The sequence below is a fragment of the Aythya ferina genome, assembly GCF_964211825.1.
Source record: "Aythya ferina genome assembly, chromosome: Z".
Lineage (NCBI taxonomy): Eukaryota > Metazoa > Chordata > Aves > Anseriformes > Anatidae > Aythya > Aythya ferina.
The window spans coordinates 74,386,581-74,405,818 of NC_140299.1; the positions used below are offsets into that span (position 1 = coordinate 74,386,581).

At 42.9% G+C, this 19,238-nt stretch overlaps 1 protein-coding gene across 15 annotated transcripts in view; it reads right to left on the reverse strand.

The window, feature by feature from the left end:
- The window catches only part of PTBP3 (polypyrimidine tract binding protein 3), a 70,950-nt gene that overhangs the window by 24,975 nt on the left and 26,737 nt on the right, over positions 1–19,238 (reverse strand). For 13 of the 15 annotated variants that reach the window (XM_084504498.1, XM_084504495.1, XM_084504504.1 and 10 more), the window contains 3 exons: positions 13,378–13,453; positions 7,814–7,983; positions 6,770–6,916 (listed from right to left, as the gene is read on the reverse strand). In XM_084504498.1, the coding sequence (XP_084360624.1) occupies positions 6,770–6,916; positions 7,814–7,983; positions 13,378–13,402 (342 nt within the window). In that variant the 5' untranslated portion in view covers positions 13,403–13,453. Of the gene's footprint in view, positions 1–6,769; positions 6,917–7,813; positions 7,984–13,377; positions 13,454–18,938; positions 18,989–19,238 lie in introns of those variants that run through there. The other 2 variants (XM_084504497.1, XM_084504500.1) reach the window with 2 other exon arrangements.

Sequence of the window (19,238 nt, forward strand, 5' to 3'; positions counted from 1 at the left end):
CTCAGAGAAGGCAATGATCCCGATACCCCATCCAGAATCTTCTTGCATCGCTCCAGGGGTAACTGTGCCTGCTGCTTCCCTGAAGTGCCATGATACCAATGCACGGAGCATGGGAAATGAACAGGATGAGCTCAAGATCTGTGTTTGATCGTGGGGCCACAATCTCATTACGATCACAGAGATGTGGTGGGACAGCTCGCATGACTGGAACGCTGTCATGGAGGGCTATGTCCTCTTTAGTGAAGATGGGCTGGGGAAGCGAGGGGGTGGGGTTGCCCTTTATGTGAGGGAGCAATTAGAGTGTACCCAGCTCCAGCTGGGGGAGGGTGAAGGACAAGTGGAGAGCTTGTGGGTGAGAATTAAGGGGTGGGCTGGTAAGGGGGACAATGCTGTGGGGGTGTACTACAGGTCACCAGATCAGGAGGAGGTCGATGAGGCCTTCTACAAGCAGCTGCTAGTAGCCTCACGATCACGGGCGCTGGTTCTCATGGGGGACTTCAATTACCCAGACACCTGCTGGGTAAGCAACTCGGCCAGGCATGAGCAGTCCAAATGGTTCCTACAATGCGATGAGGAAAATTTTCTGACGCAGGTGGTGGAGGAGCCAACGAGGCGGGGGGTGCTCCTGGACCTCGTTCTTACCAACAGGGATGGGCTTGTTAGGGATGTGAAGGTTGGGGGCAGCTTGGGATGCAGCGACCATGAGATGGTGGAGTTCCAGATGGAACTTGGTGGAAGAAGTAAGGCTAAAAGCAGGAATGCTGTCCTGGACTTTTGGAGAGCCAACGTCGATCTCTTCCAGGACCTGCTTGGGAGTATCTCATGGGCTAGGTTGCTAGAAGGCATGGGTGCTTGTGAGAGGGGATCTCATCAATGTGTACAAATAGCTGAGGGGTGGGAGACAGAGGGATTTGGCCAACCTCTTTTCAGTGGTTTGTGGGGACAGGACAAGGGGCAATGGCCACAAGATAGAGCACAGGAAGTTCCACACCAGCATGCCAAAGAACCTCTTCACGGGGAGGGTGACGGAGCACTGGGACAGGCTGCCCAGGGAGTTGTGGAGTCTCCTTCTCTGGAGATATTCAAGGCCTGTCTGGATGCCTCCCTGGGCAGCCTGCTCTAAGGAACCTGCATTGGCAGGGGGTTGGACCCGATGATCTCTCCAGGTCCCTTCCAACCCCTACAGTTCCATGATTCTGTAATATGTCTTTAGTATTTATACATTACCTGTATGTTTAAGAAAACACAAATGTAAAAATTAACTGGCAGGTTTTTACGGTATGCCTGATTCTTTGTTACTGACATGGTAACAGGGAAAAAACAGGCTTTATTCAGTGAAAAGAACTGACTGAAGACTTGTTTTCTTCAGGTTCTGAAGCCATTGAGAGCTGTTATCTCATGTTAAAATCTACAAATGGCAAAAGTTCTTTCAAAACGTATTGTAAGAAGTATCTCTATGTCATGCAGAATATAAAGGCCATAGAAACAAACATTTCAGTATACCAAGTGAATACAGGTGAGAGGCTAAAACATGATCAGAACACTAATAATGATCTGCAAACTGTGCTCTGTAGCAAAACAAATCTCTAGAAGACAGACTTCACAGCAGACAAAAAAATATAGTTAGACAAACTGATCTGACTTCTTCTTTCATAGGCAGCATAAGCAGCAATCTTTGGAAACACCAAGGAACTGCATCATCAAATCACTCCATCAGTTCACTTTTACCACTGTCCAGAAGTACACAGCAGGCTTTCAGCTTTAGGGACCTCTCACCCCCACACCCCTCAGCAAGATGCGAGGACAAAATACACTGCTTTGGAGCAGCAGAGACCAGGCATCATGAACTGACAGCAACACCCATTCCCTGTCCCCCTGCACCACCTGGGAAAGGGAAAAGATAGCACAAGCAGGAGCGAAGACAGGGGCCTGCAGGTGGAAGGTCAGCTTAGGTGTTTTTTTTTTGCTCATCATTCTCCAACTCTACCTGAGCTCTCTTCTAGAGTAGTTCTACTCTACTTTTAATGGGTGAAAAATTACTCTTCCCCAGGTCAAGACTGTTTTCCCCAGGATGGTAAGCGGTGAGGTAATCTCCCTGTCCTTATCTCAACCCATGAGTTTATTCATCATATTTTCTTCCCATGTCTTGCTGAGGAGCACGAGTGAGAGCGCAGCTTGGTGGGCACCTGATGGACAGCCAACATTAACCCACAAAAGGCATAAAAATGTGTACCTGAAATCACAGTACCACGGTTAACTTATAAATAATGAATCTGATGACAAATTTCTAGGTAAATTGAACTTCCGAGTGCAGTTCTTAAAGATGTAATATGCTGACTGAATGGCTCACTGTTACTGTGAGTCGATCCTGCTACATTTTTCCTCTGAACCCAAACCTACGTGTATTCAACATACTAACCCAGAAAAATTGTTTGTTTCAAATGCCATGTTATGAACTGAGTCACTCACGGAAGACTCCAGCAAGCACTGTCGCTGTGAAGGAAAGAATAGGACATGCAGCTGGAAGCAGGAGACTTTCTCTTTTGGCAGCAAAAAGCTGTTAGGTGAGCTCAATTACTCACAGAATTCCTACTTCAAGGATACCTCAAGCTCCTTCAGTTTTTAATATTTCTATACTTAACCATAAATGTTCATTGAAAAACGGTATTACTAGTGTCAAGTTCCTGTTAGAAACCTCATCCAGAAGTCCAATTAGAGAACAATTAGTCTTTAGAGTAGCTCCCTCTGGGAATATTCTTCAATCACTTTTTCCAAAACTGCTTAATATTGAATGTAACAATGATCATACTTGTGTTGAAAACTAGATTGAAAACTAAATAGAAAACATTAAATGTGGAGATTTTTTTTAAATCATATACCTTCCATGCTAATTGATAAACTCATCATTCAAGAGCTTCCTTTTATAGTTCTAGGCATTGAGAGAAATTACGAATCTCATCTTGCAAACAGGACATGAATAACATAACATCTCCCTCAATGAAGCATGGCTATGTAGTTACTAAAGATCAAAACCTAAACTGAAATTATACAACTATTACTGTGACAAATGACAGTGGCTTCAATGACAATGAAGCGAAACCTTCATCTTGTGCTAAAATCCACTTAAAAGGACAACAGGGGTGTTCTTGGCCATTGCAAAATGAATCCATAGACACTTGCCCATCTCCTACTGCATCTGGACCAGAAATCAGTTCCCAATTGTATTATCAGAAACATGAGCCTGATGATATTGTCTTGAAACCTCTTCACTGAGGAAACTTCCTGGTCCTTTCCTTATACAGAGGACTTTTTCTTCTGAAATGAAGGCTTGACTATCCATGCCAAAAGCTCTTTCACGCTGTTAGCCTTCAAAATCCCTGATGTAGAGTACTGCCTGACCAAAGTTTACACTTGACAAGTATGATTAACAAAATAGTAACTCATAAAAACTATCTTATTTTTAAAAACAGAAAGCTATCTAGAAAAGATGCATAGAAATGTTTTGACTTCTTCACATTAGAAAATGAATCCTTCTGACAGGGCACCTAAGCAAATGAGAAGATGTCTCAAAGCCCACAAGACAAATACTGTAATGTTTAACGCAGTTTGCGTTCATTTATCTTTACAAAGGAAAATAACACCAGGAACAGTTACCTCTACATCTGCAAGACATAGTATGTCCTTAAAAACTATTTGTTGAGAAATTATTATAAACTATAACTTCCATGCACTACGCCCTTTCATCGACTGGAAAACAGAAAAACAATTTTGAAGCAGTTTTTATTATTCTCTAACTAATAGGAGCAGTGAGCTCTGAAGAATTCACTTATTTCATCTGTTAATTCAGAGGAAAAAACATGAAATTCTTAGAACATACGAAGAGACAGAACCAGAAGCATTTCTTCCTTCATACATTATTGTCTGACTTACAATTTGTGCCTGGAAAGCAAAAAGGATGGCTGCCATCTTCCATCCTGGTTCATGCAGAATGCTGTAAGAGAGGCTAATGCTTCCTCCCCCCAAATAAGAGTGTCTTTAACTGAAGTGCTCTGGAGAAGAATGGGGCAAGCAATAGAGTCTTCAGCACGGCATACATACTGGGAGATTCACAGAAGGAGCAAGGAACTTCTCTTGCAGTAGGTAATAAACACTACTGTAACCACATCACATCTCATAGCAGAGAGAAACGAGATTCTCCTAAAGAAGCTAAGCAGGACTTGAAGGAAAAAGTCAACACACAAAGACACAATGCATAATTTGTGTTTTTTTTTTCAGAAATATACATCCATCTCTACTGGAACACCTAACAGAGTGTTCCCAGTTTCCTTCCTAGTTTGTTTTCTAAAAGGGGACAGCCTGAGGATCCTGTCTCGCTTTACATAAGGAAGACAAGTGCACCCCATGTCTCTCAACAGCTCCAAACAGAATCACAAAACAGCTGAGGCTGGAAGGTACCTTCAGAGATCATCTACTCCAATGCCCTTGTTTCAGAGCAAGGTCACCTAAAGCGGGCTGCTTATGACTGCTTACAGTCAAGTTTTAAATGCCTCTAGGGATGGAGACTGCATAACCTCTTTCAGCAACACATTCTAGTGTTTTACTATGCTCACAGTAAAAAGTTTTGTGTTTTTTTTTTTTTTAAAGTTTCAGTGGATTTTTCTGTATATGAATGTGCCCACGACTTCTTGTCCTGTCACAGGGCATATCTGAGAAGAGTCTATCTCCACCCTCTTCACTCTCCCCTCATGAGGTATTTGCCCCACATCGCTAAGAGATCCCTGAGCCTTCTCTTCCTCAGGCTGAACAGACCTGGCTCTGGCCAGTCTCTGGTCCAGTCTCAGACTAGAACAGTCTCAGGCTCTCCTTGTATGACAGACACCCCAGTTCCTAACCACCTTTGAGGCCTTTTATGAAGTTGCTCCACTAAGCCCGTGTCTCTCTTGTCATGAGGAGGCCAGGACTGGACACAGCACTCCAGATGTGCCCCACCAGTGTTGAATAGAAGAGGAGAATCACCTCCCTCAATCTGCTGACTGCAGTCTGCCTTCTGCCACCTGGGAGGCTGTTGGCATTCTTTGCTGCAAGGGCACACTGCTGGCTTATGGTCAAGTTGGGGTCCCTCTCAGCATCCCCAGGTTTTTCTGAGGTCTCTCTGTTTTCCAACTGCTTGGCCTCGCTGCTCAGTTGTGCCTGGGACTACTCCTTCCCAGGTGCTGGACTTAGCATTTCCCTCTGTCGAACTTCATCAGATTCCCGTCCGTTTCTCCAGCTTGAGGACCCTCTGAACAGCAAGCAGCACAGCCATCTGGGATGTCAAATGCTCCTCCCAGTTCTGGTCCACAAACACGCTGAGGATGTGTCCCATCCCATCATCCAGGACATTAATGAAGATGTTAAACAATATTGGACAACACGGTATCTACCCCTACTGACTGGCTTCCACCACGGACTTCATGCCACTTCATGCTCCTCCACCAGGTGGTGGAGGAGCCGACGAGGCACGGGGTGCTCCTGGACCTCGTTCTTACCAACAGGGACAGGCTTGTTAGGGATGTGAAGGTTGGGGGCAGCCTGGGATGCAGCAACCATGAGATGGTGGAGTTCCAGATGGAACTTGGTGGAACAAGTACTAGGCTAAAAGCTGACACGGCAGAAGGCTGTGCTGCCATTCAGCGAGACCTGGACAGGCAGGAGAGACGGGCAGGAAGAAAACAAATGAGGTTTAACAAGAGCAAGTGTGGAGTCCTGCACCTGGGAAGGAACAACAGCATGTATCAGTACAGGCTGGGGGACGACCTGCTGGAGAGGAGCTCTGAGGAGAAGGACCTGGGGGTCCTGGTGGACGACAGGTTGACTGTGAGCCATCAGTGTGCCCTGGTGGCCAAGAGGGCCAATGGGATCCTGGCGTGCATTAAAAGGAGTGTGTCCAGCAGGTCAAGGGAGGTGATCCTCCCCCTCTACTCTGCCCTGGTCAAGCCTCACCTGGAGTACTGTGTCCAGTTCTGGGCTCCCCAGTACAAAGAAGACGGATCTCCTGGAAAGAGTCCAGCAGAGGGCCACAAAGATGATACAGGGCCTGGAGCATCTTCCCTATGAGGAAAGGCTGAGAGACCTGGCTCTGTTCAGCCTGGAGAAAAGAAGGCTGAGACGGGATCTCATCAATGTGTATAACTACCTGAGGGGTGGGAGACAGAGGGATTTGGCCAACCTCTTTTCGGTGGTTTGTGGGGACAGGACAAGGGGCAATGGCCACAAGATGGAGCCCAGGAAGTTCCACACCAACATGCCAAAGAACTTCTCCGTGGTGAGGGTGACAGAGCACTGGGACAGGCTGCCCAGGGAGGTTGTGGAGTCTCCTTCTCTGGAGATATTCAAGGCCCGTCTGGACACCTACCTGGGCAGCCTGCTCTAAGGAACCTGCTTTGGCAGGGGGGTTGGACCCGATGATCTCTCCAGGTCCCTTCCAACCTCTTCAATTCTGTGAGTCTGTATGAGTTCAGTCAGAAGCTGCTTATTCATCCATGCAGGCTTCCTTGCCACTTTCACTGGATTTCCTGGTCATTGGGATGAATGTTCTGAACCTGATCTCCTCCACAGTAACATTGAGAAGTCCCTGTCTGAAGTAACTTCCTGTCTAGGTTACAATTGACAGAAAAAAACATCTATTAGAATTTGACTATTGGTGTAGTGCTGGTAGAAAGTAGTCTGTTTATTTACAGATGCAAGTCATTTACAATTTTACCCTGTTAAATGGAAATAATATACTCACAGCCTGATTAGGTAGATTGTCAGTCTTAAGTTCTCTGTAATTGGAATACTGAATATAAACAGGCTGACTGCGGAGGAGAGGTGTAACAGAAGTATAGAAGTTCACCATATTAGCAGCAGCTTCTTCAGAAGCCATTTCCAAAAAAGCCTGCAATAAATATGTAACAGTTTTCAACATTGTTTTGTTTACAGGAAAGAACAAAGCATCAAACCATCACTTATTCCCAATTCCACTCTGAGTAGAAAAAAGATTACATGAAATTGTAGTGCTGATTTGCTCAGCATTAAAATGTGTTCATGTATGCAAGTTTGTGAGGGATATTTGATTTGATTTTCTTAATAGATTTTTATCTATGAGAATGGTCTTGCAAGGACATGCGCTCTCTCAGCACTCATTAAAAAAGTGGTGGAGTAAGTATGACGTGGGAAGCTATGCTAATAAAAATTCACTGCTAATGAATTTATAAGATTCCTGAATCAAACCACTATTGCTTAGGTTGCAGATACACCTACTGAACGAAGCAGTAGGAACAGAACACTAAACATCTATCAGTTTAATCATAATATTAACCCGGTCCAGCGCTCTAGACAATTTATGAATGAATGTCTTTTATTTTTAGGATTCTAGTGTTCATTCACCATGTGAACTACCCCTTCTCATCTAAAAGAACTTATAAAAAACGTAAGCAATTTATTTCACATAAAATAATTAATATGTGTGTTAATTATTTAATCAAGCAGGTTATTTCAAGAGAGCTAAATAGTGGCAGCATAGTTCTTGATCATCTACATATTCTTATGTAAGGTGTTTAAATGTTTACTATTATTATCAACAGGTTACTAGGTAATTTTTTAATCAAAAATATATTAAAAGCATTAAATACCAAGATATCCTTCCACATTTGAAAATACGAAAATCTTGAGCCCTCAATGAAATATTTAGACATCACTGCAACCATTTCAATCAAATGCAATATAAAAAGGGTTATATAACATGAATGACATCATCAGCCTTGCTTGCAAAATTAAAACATTGAAAACATACCTGACTTTTTCCTTTTAGCATCAAGAGATTGGTCACTTTGCCAAAAGGGAGACCTAATGAAATTACTTCTGCTTCAGTGGCATCACTTGGAATTTGACGAAGATGAAGGACACGAGAAGGAGAGATTGGAGATCTGCCTTCTTTTAATTTCTTGTCATCATTCCCATTAGCTAAAGTATTTAGGGAAGGGGTGGACAAGGAAACAAGACACACTTATTATGCAGTATAAATGGCAAAACCTAAAAGAGAGAAATTGCTGTCTCAGTATTGACATCGACTGTTATCTGTAGCTCTCTGAATAGTACGAAAGAACAGGTCATATATAACCAATGGACAGTTTAAAAAGGCCCCCTTCAGCTGTTCCAAATCTCCACTGTAAGGATGGTAGTTTTTGTTTTTGTTTTTGTGGTTTTTTTGGGGGGTGCAGGGGGTTTCTTATTTGTTTTGAAGTCTTACAGCCAGAGAGGCTGATAACTTTTCAATAAATATGCATGTAATGTATTTATAAAGAGTTACTTACACAGAACAGGTGCAAGTCAGTAGTAACTGGGACTGCTCTAACTACTGTAACACATTTGGTTTTTAATTCCCAACTTATCTTCCTGCATAATTAATTTCTTAACTAGACTCAGAGAAGCACGAAATCCATACAGATTCTAAAGTCTTCCACTTTGGCAAACAGCTTTCTTTTCTTTTCTTTTCTTTTTCTCTTTTTTTTTTTTTTTTTTCTCCCAACGTATGCTTATTTGGGTCCTGTAACAGGTAAGTGACCAATGGTTACATTTCAAGGAACTGACTCAAGAGTCCTTGAGAGCACTTTTAAACAGAACACCACCTCTGAAACAGGCACATTATTCTAGGAACTATCACAATGGAGTAATAACTGTTAAAGTAATAAAAATTAAATTCATTAGCAAATTTACACACCCCAGTAATAGATTTTCCTAGAGCAAGATACAGGAGTTTAAGAGACTTGATGAAAAAAATTTCCTAAAATGAGAGAGAAGACAACAACTCCAATGGAAATCGTATTTAAGTCTAACTGTACACCATTTAAGGTATACCACTTTTGTTAAGAAACAGTTTTGTTTTGTTTTTTAATTTATATGCTACAAACAGCTTCATTCCAGCAAGAGAAAGAACCTTAACATCTCATGTGCTTCATTTGGTATTCCAGAGAGGCCCTAAAGATTAGGAACAAATATCTGTGTGAGGTTGGCAAGTGGTTCCATATTTTCCTTTAAGTTTTGAAGACAATCTAAAGCTGAGAAGTGTTTCACACAAGTCTCACTCTGTACATAAGTCAAGGTAATTAATACCCTCTATGTATAACAAAAGAGCTTGTTATGCATTGCTTTTTCCACCAAGAAATGCCACTGTGTGCTCTGTGTGTATTCTGGAAAATGTGAACAAGTGGCAAACTTGCAGGGGATGATATTTTAAGACAAAGAGAAAGGTACTTAACACTTACCAACACCAAGCCAGGACAGGATATATTATTATTAAAGCCTAACAACCTGTCCCATCTTGTTAAATCTAGTTTTAAGGTTTTTAAGGGACACAACTAAGTCCCTGATTTTACTAAGCCAAGGACTGCTTGACTAAATAAAACAGCAAATGAAACCTAAGAAGAATGTTGCCTTTAGTTTAAGGTGAGAGTCTTTTGCAGGAGTAATGCCACAAGGGCTCTCTTGACTCATCACAGGTGGCAAAATGGAACTAAGTGGCAAGCACAGCATTTTCGCTCAGCACCTTCACCGAGTGTTACAGGAGTTTGCAGGTCAGGCATTCAGCCAACAAGGATGGTGCTTAACAGAACGGTTTCAACCCGTACACATACAGCACGCATCTTCACTATCTACCCATTAGCAAGCATATATTGACTCTGGCTTCTGAATAGCGACCAACACCTGACCTAAAAATCTCATGTGCTATTAAAATGCCTCCTTTTGGTAATGTAGTAATTATATTAAGTATGGTGGAGCTTCAAGTAAGTCACTAAATCAAAAATAAAAGCTAGCACTCATTCCATCCCAACTATAAAGACCCCAGCATTTTTAAACCATACTTCTTTCTGCAGCTATTGTCTGATACGAATCTTGATGCAGAACAATAATCATATTGTGTTTTTTTTTGGCATCTAACCTTCAAAATGGATTCAATAATTCTTTAAAGCATGCCCAAGGCCATTACCTCTTCAGAATTTCACACTCGGGTGAAAACAGAAAACACATATACATTAGAGAAGCCTCAAAACAAAATGAAATTTGGGGCCCAGATTTACAAACAGGAGTTCATCAAAATCATGACTCACGACTGTACAAAAATACTTTCCAAGTGAAGAACCTCAGAATGAGAAATGCAAAACATATTCTAGATATGTGACCCACTACATAGAAAAACTACTGCAGGTGAAGCAGTGGTATTACGTAAACAGCCCCATCTCAATTATTTTTAATTTTAATTCATCTCAATTATTTTTAATTCAGATTATTTTTATCTTAAAATTAAGTAGAGAAGCATCAGTGAGAACTACTTTTTTTTTTTGATTTATTAGAAGCCAAATACACCCAGCTTATTTTAATGTCCAGTATCATTTAGACACTGGAAAGTCAGTATGAGGTATCAGTGGTTACAATGGTAATTAATAAAAGCCACATGAACTCAGTACTAATTCATATTCCTTGTCCATTGGCAGCTTGTCACAAAAATAACATCTACACAAGCCTGAAATACATTTCAGCTATTAAATTACTGAATTATAAGCTTATGCTATTTCGAGACAAGCAGAAGCCTATGGAAGTCATACTAAATCAATTAACAGAATTAGGAACAATCCAACGTGTGCAACTAAGAAACAGAAGAGAAAAATGTTCTGAAGAGTTCTCAGACTCTTCCTTACTCTTGATTCCCATAGGAAACACAGCAACTAGGACTTAAATGCTTATCAAGGGTTCATCTTCTCTGTCCTTTGAACCCTTATAAAACCAAATATTAGAAACCAACGCTGACAGACAATTGTCTATCATAAAATCATTAAGGCTGGAAAAGCCCTCCAAGATCATCCGGTCCATCTGTTCCCCTACCACCACTGTCACCCACTAAACCCTGTCCCTAAGCACCAGGTCCAACCCCGCCTTGAACACCCCCAGGGACGGTGACTCCACCACCTCCCTGGGCAACCCGTCCCAGTGCCTGACTGCTCTTCCTGAGAAGAAATGTCTCCTCATTTCCAACCTGATCCTCCCCTGGCACAACTTGAGGCCATTCCCTCTCATCCTATTGCTAGTGACCCGTGAGAAGAGACCAACCCCCAGCTCTCCACACCTTCCTTTCAGGCAGTTGCAGAGAGCAATGAGGTCTCCCCTGAGCCTCCTCTTCTCCAGACTAAACAACCCCAGTTCCCTCAGCCGCTCCTCATGGGACTTGAGTCCCAGGCCTTTCACCAGCTTCGTAGCCCGTATCCGGACATGTTTGAGCACCTCGATGTCCTTCTTGTAGTGAGGGGCCCAAAGCTGAGCACAGCACTCGAGGTGCGGCCTCACCAGAGCAGAGCACAGGGGGACGATCCCCTCCCTGCTCCTGCTGGCTGCACTGCTCCTGACACAGCCAGGATGCCGCTGGCCTTCTTGGCCCCCTGGGCACACTGCTGGCTGCTGTTCAGGTGAGCATCAACCAGCAGCCCCAGACCCTTTCCTCTGCACAGCTTTCCAGCCACTCTGCCCCAAGCCCGTAGCACTGCACGGGGTTTTTGTGGCCAAAGTGCAGGACCCGGCACTTGGCCGTGTTGAACCTCATCCCACTGGCTTCTGCCCATTGACCCATCCTGTCCAGGTCCCTCTGCAGGGCCTTCCTGCCCTCTGGCACATTGACACTTCCCCCAACTTGGTGTCATCTGCAGACTTACTGAGGGTGCACTCAATTCCCTCATCCACATCATCAGTAAAGAGACTAAAGAGGATGACCCCAACATGGACCCCTGGGGAACAAAACTCGTGATCAGTCACCTGCTGGATTTCACTCTGTTCACCACCACTCTCTGGGCCTGGCTTTCCAGCCCGTTTTTAACCCAGCACAGTGTCCGTGTGCAAGCCATGGGCTGCCAGCTTCTCCAGGAGAATACTGTGGGAGACCATGTCAAAGGCCTTGCTGAAATCTAGGTCTTTGCTCAGAAGTCTGGTGTTACTAGGATGATGTTACTTGAAGTCAGATGCATGTCTGCATCAACAGCATCTCCCTCACCCACCAGGCGGGTCACCCGGTCACAGAAGGAGATGAGGTTGGTCAGGCAGCACTTGCCTTTCATGAACTCATGCTGACCGGGCCTGATTCCCCCAGAGGTCCCACACACACTGCGTGACTGCATTCAGGATGAGCTGTTCCATCACCTTTCCTGGCACCAAGGTCAGGCTGACAGGCCTCTAGTTCCTTGAGTCCTCCTTACGACCCTTCTTACAGACAGGCATCACATTAGCAAGTCTCCAGCCATACGGGACCTCTCCAGATGACCATGACCACTGATGGATGACAGATGTCACAAGTAAATTAATTTACTTAACTTACACAGCCATGGGACATGAATACTTCAAGCCCACGTAAACTGAAAATATTTCTAAAGGAAGCAGTCCCAGCTTTCTCTCACTTTCAGCTTTTTGCCTGACCTAAACTTCCAGGTAACCAAATATACTTACTGCATCTTCCTCAACACATGAAGCATAAACATCTTTGGTTGGCAACACCACTTTAACATGATTGAAGAAGCCATGGCTGTGGTTTCACACTGAGCCACCACATCACTTAAATGTAACTAGTTTGTGTATCCTGTACATGTTTACTTAATTTCCCACTATCTCTGCCCAAAAAACACTGTGCTAAGGAACAATTTGTGCAGATATGTGGTGAATCAGACTGAGGAACCACCTGATCAAAAAAAAAAAATACTGCTTCCCTTGCAAAAAAAAATGCGTTCATCTCAACCCACGGAGAGATTGCACGGGGACATGAACCGGCAGAAAAACAACTGCAAAATAAATCATAGGACTGTCTGTGCTGCTGCTCAAGAAATCCTGGAAGTAGAGTAGAAAGCATGAACAAGAACACTCAAGGGAATCAGCTTAACTGTTTATCACAAATCCACACAATGTGCCCTATGTTCCACCAAACTGAGATTAGTGTATGATATTAATCTTCTGACTCCATAATCCAGACAGCCTTGAATACTGCAAAACAAATTTATTTCAAATGCACAACTACAGGAAAATTGTGCAGGTGCTTGAGAATCTCTACAGGAGGCTACTTGCTTGAACATGATTATAGAAAACTGGTGTTTCTTGACCCATTTTAACAAGTCAGTTTTAGAGTTCCTCAATATTGTTGTTAAACAACACTAGGTAAAGTCCAGTGCCTCTACTGTTGGCAGTAGATTGGAGTCAGATTTCATACAGTTTAGGACCTGGTGCAGCTGCTAATGGTGACAATAAAGAATTAAATTAAAAAAAAATCACAGAGAACGCACGTATGTTGTTGAAGAAGAACTATGGTAAATGTCTTTTTCTTATATATACCTGTATCTGCAGTAGAATTACTCATGGTAGAAGTCCTTCTACTGACTCCAGAGGAAAGAAACTCGTCAGGTCCACACTAAAAATAAGAGACAAAAATAACAGTAAAAGCTGTTATTATGAAGAACTTGATAAAAAACTTAACAATTCCTGTAATTTATTCTTCCCAATAACATTCCCTTTCTCATACACACCGCCCACTATTGCTGTGAATTTATTTTTCACAAAAGGAGTTGGATTTGGTGATCCTTATGGGTCCATTCCAGCTCAGGGTATTCTATGATTCTGTGATTTGGGATATTCTATGAAAAAGTGCCGACCACACAACTATTCATTCTGTCTCAAGATGTTAGTTAGCAAGTTCAGCTGTGTTATACTTATTATTTCTCTTATTACTTACCCTACCACAGTTTATGTTTTAAAAGATTAACAATAACAAATGTTTATGAAAATAAATGAGCTGGCAGCAGGCTCTTGGTCTGCATTCAAAGTGGCTTCCAAGTGTGAATAAACACATAACTACATCAGTTTGCATTTGTTCTGACCTCAGAAAACCAACTTGAGATGTTTTCAAATACACCTGTAGCACTTTTTTTAAACCCAGTTGTCATCCAAAGAACTTGACTGCAGATCATTCGTACTTAAAAAATCAAAGTATGTGCTTTAGGAACACTGACAATTTGTGGCTCTAACCAACAACAGGGAAGAGTTTAAGCACTACAGGCTCCTCATCCAAAAATGCCAAATCCAACACGGCAGACTTAACTAGCAACTAGGCGCTGCTTTTACCCTGCAGGATTGCTCAAGTATGCCAGTCAAGCATCAGTTTCTTCATATGACCGTGCTTCAAAATGCCAACAAGGTCTTTCTTAAGGCAGTTAAGGTTCCTGTAACATGTACCACACTTTTCTGTGACAGTATTTACATGAAAAAGTTGCAACTAAAGGAAGTGGGTTCTAGAAGATGGAGTAAGCTGACCTGGACAGCTCATCACCATTCATTTGGTGGAAGGAGAGGCTCCCATTGCCCATGTCCCAGTATTTCCTGCTGCTTATGTTGCACCAGCTCTGGTGCCTGAGAGATTCTCTACGAGATGGTCCAATCCCTTCACCTGCCAAAACTCCCTGCTGAATCGGGTTCATAAGTTTATCAGCTGAAAGAAGGGTTGAAGAATGGCAGGATCTAACGCAAAGGAAGGAGCAGAGCTATGTGGAGAAGGGACAGAACTACAAAAGCATCCTTTGGGCAGCGGCAAGCCCCCACACTGGTTGGCGTTGGCTGCAGAAGTACAGCTCGCAGAGGACGGGTTTATAGGCTGTCTGTGCTTACAGCAGCCGTCTGGTCCTTTTCCTCCTTGCAATTACCCATGTGCTCATGCAGCTTCCCCACTGTGGGGAAGATCATTTGCAACAGAAGGCCGTGACCAGGTTAGGATAGTGAAAAATTTAGCTGCTCAAAAGGTATTGCAAGCGTTAGTGTGGGAAGGAGAAAAACATGACTGTGTTCACCCCTCACTAACAGCAGAGCAGACTTACTGTTAGTCAGGAAACCACACCTTAACAGCATAAATGCGACATCGAACATAGTAAGCAATCTGAGAAATAATCTCTATATTAAAAGAAAAAAAAAGAAAAGAATTTTATTCTAATTGTTTTCATTTGCTACCAATTACATCTATTTGCAATAATACAGCACACTGCATATCGTATAGCCCAGGTTAAATTTATTTGGATGGTCATGCTTTAAATTTAAATTACAATGCCTTGTAAAAGTTTGTGGATGAAATGTTTACTACATTTCTGATATGTATCATTCTATATGGATGGATACTGGAATTTAATTAACAGTTAAAATGAGCATTAATTTTTGATTATTAGAAGTACGTTGAGTATACCAACACCTATATATTGAACTTCTACGGAGCATATTTTGCCTGTAAAATGCTGCTATAATTTCAGGTGTAAGGACTTTTAGTTTACTTTTAACTTACCATTTGTTCAACAAAATACATTTCTGCATTTTTCAAGAAGGCTGTACCAAAAGCTGTTATTTTAGCACATCAAGCTCCAGTAGCAGGTGCCTTTACTGAGTAACCTGTAGCTATTCTGTGGTTTCATTATAAACACGGCACCAAATACATCTATGATTATTTTAACAGACTTTAACAGACTAAGTTAATCTCAAGGATTTAGTGTGCATTTTAAAAATTTCTTATTTAATTTTAAGTGTACCGATATCCTAGAATACCCAACAGCAGGCTTTTTCAGAATAAAATAAAACATCCTGAACTTAGTATTCAAATCAGCATTTTAGTGCAGAAACCAGAATCTACTGTTTTAAAAGTTAGGTACTTACAATTAATGCAGAAGTTAGGAAAAGTGTGTAATGTCAAGATTTTTACAAATCAGAGTAAATTGTTTAAAGATCAAGTTACAAATGAGAAAAGTCTGCGAATCAGCACTACTAGGTTCACACACTTCATGAAATGTGTAGTGTGCAACAAATAAAGGTTTGCTTTCAACTAAAAATTTATTGCTTTTGAGAAAAAGGAAGCACCAGTAACTGATGTGATTAGATACTTTGTGGGCTTGGTAGGTAAAATTGCAACTGATACATTTGGCACAGATTTCTGAGCAAAATTCTTAGAGGCTGACAAAGAAGATATTAACTGTCAGGATTACAGCGAAACACCATGGTGATTAGATAGGTCTTAAAAACAAAATAAAAAAGACCAGAACTTACTATCACAGATAATACTGAAAGTCTGTAAATCAAACAATCAATTTTTGTCTGAAAGATAATCCAGCCTTCTCAGAAGTTCAAGCATATTCCAAAAGAAAATTAATGTAACATTCTTATGAAGTATTACTCTGTCTAGGCTACCCCATCACTACAGTTCCCTCCAGCAGTTGTTATTTCTGAATTACAGAACTGTGCTGTAAACCAGATCAAGGAAGCAATTCCAGCTTGAAAAGACAAACATATGCACACACACACACCCCAATTCAGGTGTCTGCAGCAGTCTGCACTGGGCAGAGCTGCTCAGCTGAGGCTATTGCTCACTGCTGTGCAGAATGAGCTGCCCTGGGATGAGCATGAACAGTGGAAGATGACACCACATAAATTACAACCAACTGGCAATTGGGCCTGTGCCCCAAACCCATGCATCATTCAACCAGCATCTCCTAAAACAGCTGCCTGAATTTCACCTGCACACTGACAGCCCATAACTTCGGAGTAGAGGAGCCACGCACAAAGAAAGCTTTTAACCCACCAGCTCGCAGCACAGTCAGCTGTTTTACTTGGTCTGATAAAAACCAGCGACGTGTTGAGTCTCGTACAATACAGGGAACCATCATCATTACAAATCTATAACTACCTTCGTATCTTCAATTTGCCACATCATCATTACAAATGTGTAACTATCTTCGTATCTTCAATTTGCCACAAGAAGGTTTTGAAAAGAAGTGTACTTTAAACTGTATTTAAGTTTTTAGAAACAAAATAAACAGTTAGATGTTAAATTAAGATGTTATGGAATAATCAGCCTGCCACAGTCACGTTGAGTCTTTAACAAAAAACTCAGTTTCCTAGATCCACAATAGATGGCCAAGCTATTTCCGAAGTACAGGAACGCTATAAAGATGATGTTCTGTACCTTGTCATTTATTCGGTAGTACAACCGATAAGTTTTCTCAGTCATTGACTGAAATCAAAACCAAACCCAATGCAAAAATGATCTAGAAGAATGCCAAGATAAATCAACATATTTCTTGTGTGAGCAGGAAATAAAAGTGTGTTGGGGACATTCTGGATAAGCAAAGAAAGGAGATCACATTTTCTTCACCAGCATCTTCCTACCTATTTATAAATACAGATCCACAAAGAGATAACAGAATTCAAGTTCCCGAACTCAGTCAGTCCCTCTCCTTCTTTCTCAAAGAAGGCTAAAGCCCACCTAGAGGTGAGGCTTGCAAAAGAGATAAAGGATAATAAGATGTGGTTTTTTTTTTAAGTATGTAAACAGTAAAAGGAAGACTTGGGATAATGTGGGTCCCTTGCTGAACGAGGGGGGTGTCCTGGTCACAGGAGACTCTGAAAAGGCGGAGATACTGAATGCTTTCTTTGCTTCAGTCTTTGCTTCAAGGACTCCCCCCCAGGACTCCTCGACCCTGGAGGGAACAGAAAGAGTCTGGGAAGTGGAGGGCTCCCCCTGGCTGATGAGGGACTGGTTCGGTAGCATCTGAGTGGGCTCAAAGCACACAAATCCATGGGTCCCAATGGGATGCATCCACGTGTGCTAAGGGAGCTGGCAGATGTGATCGCCGAACCACTCTCTATCATCTCTGAAAGGTCCTGGAGAACAGGAGAGGTGCCTGAAGACTGGAGGATAGCCAATGTCACTCCGGTCTTCAAGAAGGGCAAGAAGGAGGATCCGGGACACTACAGGCCAGTCAGTCTCACCTCTGTCCCTGGAAAGGTGTTGGAACAGCTTGTTCTGGATGCCATCTCCAAGCAATTGGAAGAGAAGAAGGTTATGAGGAGTAGTCAGCATGGATTCACTGAGGGGAAGTCGTGCTCGACCAACCTCGTTGCCTTCTACCAGTACAGGCTGGGGGACGACCTGCTGGAGAGGAGCTCTGAGGAGAAGGACCTGGGGGTCCTGGTGGACGACAGGTTGGCCATGAGCCAGCAGTGTGCCCTGGTGGCCAAGAGGGCCAATGGGATCCTGGCGTGCATTAAAAGGAGTGTGGCCAGCAGGTCAGGAGAGGTGATCCTCCCCCTCTACTCTGCCCTGCTCAGGCCTCACCTGGAGTGCTGTGTCCAGTTCTGGGCTCCCTGGTACAAGAAAGACAGGAAAGAAAAGACTGTGGAGGGCCACACAGCTGATAAGGGGCCTGGAGCATCTTCCCTATGAGGAAAGGCTGAGAGACCTGGGTCTGTTCAGCCTGGAGAAAAGAAGACTGAGAGGGGATCTCCTCCATGTGTATAACTACCTGAGGGGTGGGAGACAGAGGGATTTGGCCAACCTCTTTTCGGTGGTTTGTGGGGACAGGACAAGGGGCAATGGCCACAAGATAGAGCACAGCAAGTTCCACACCAACATGCCAAAGAATTTCTTCGTGGTGAGGGTGACCACGGAGCACTGGGACAGGCTGCCCAGGGAGGCTGTGGAGTCTCCTTCTCTGGAGATATTCGAGGCCCGTCTGGACGCCTCCCTGGGCAGCCTGCTCTAGGGAACCTGCTTTGGCAGGGGGTTGGACCCTTTGGATCTTTCGAGGTCCCTTCCAACCCCTTAAATTCTGTGATTCTGTGATTAAGTTTCATCACAAGCAAGCACTTCTTCCAGAAGGGATGTCAGCTCACCCAGCCCTTAGGCCATCACTACTGTTTCAGCTTTCACACCACAACTATCTGAGGTGAGTTGGCCACTTAACCTCAGGGTGCTGCTTGCACTGGTTTGCTACAAGGCCCCACAGGACAAAAAGAGGCAGGCAAGGCAACTAAGCACAAGTGCCTAACTTTTCACTGACAAGCACTTCTTTCATCACAAAGCTACTCACATAAAGCATTTGAACATCAAATTGTGTGGTGAATTTTCCTTCCTTCAGACCTGCAGGAAAAGCGGGTAAGTGGAATTTCTCAAAACAAGAATTGCAACCAGTCGAGTGTTAAAACAGCATCTTCTGTCTACCATCTCATCCCATCATCCCAAATACACAAACAACCTCACAGTATATGGAACTGTTTTTTCTTAAATCACGAGACGGCTTTCCACTTCTCCTACTTCACTAGAACATTTTTGCATTTGTTTAGAATTAATGGCTCATGATAGGCAAGGTAATTGCAATTTATTCTTTCAT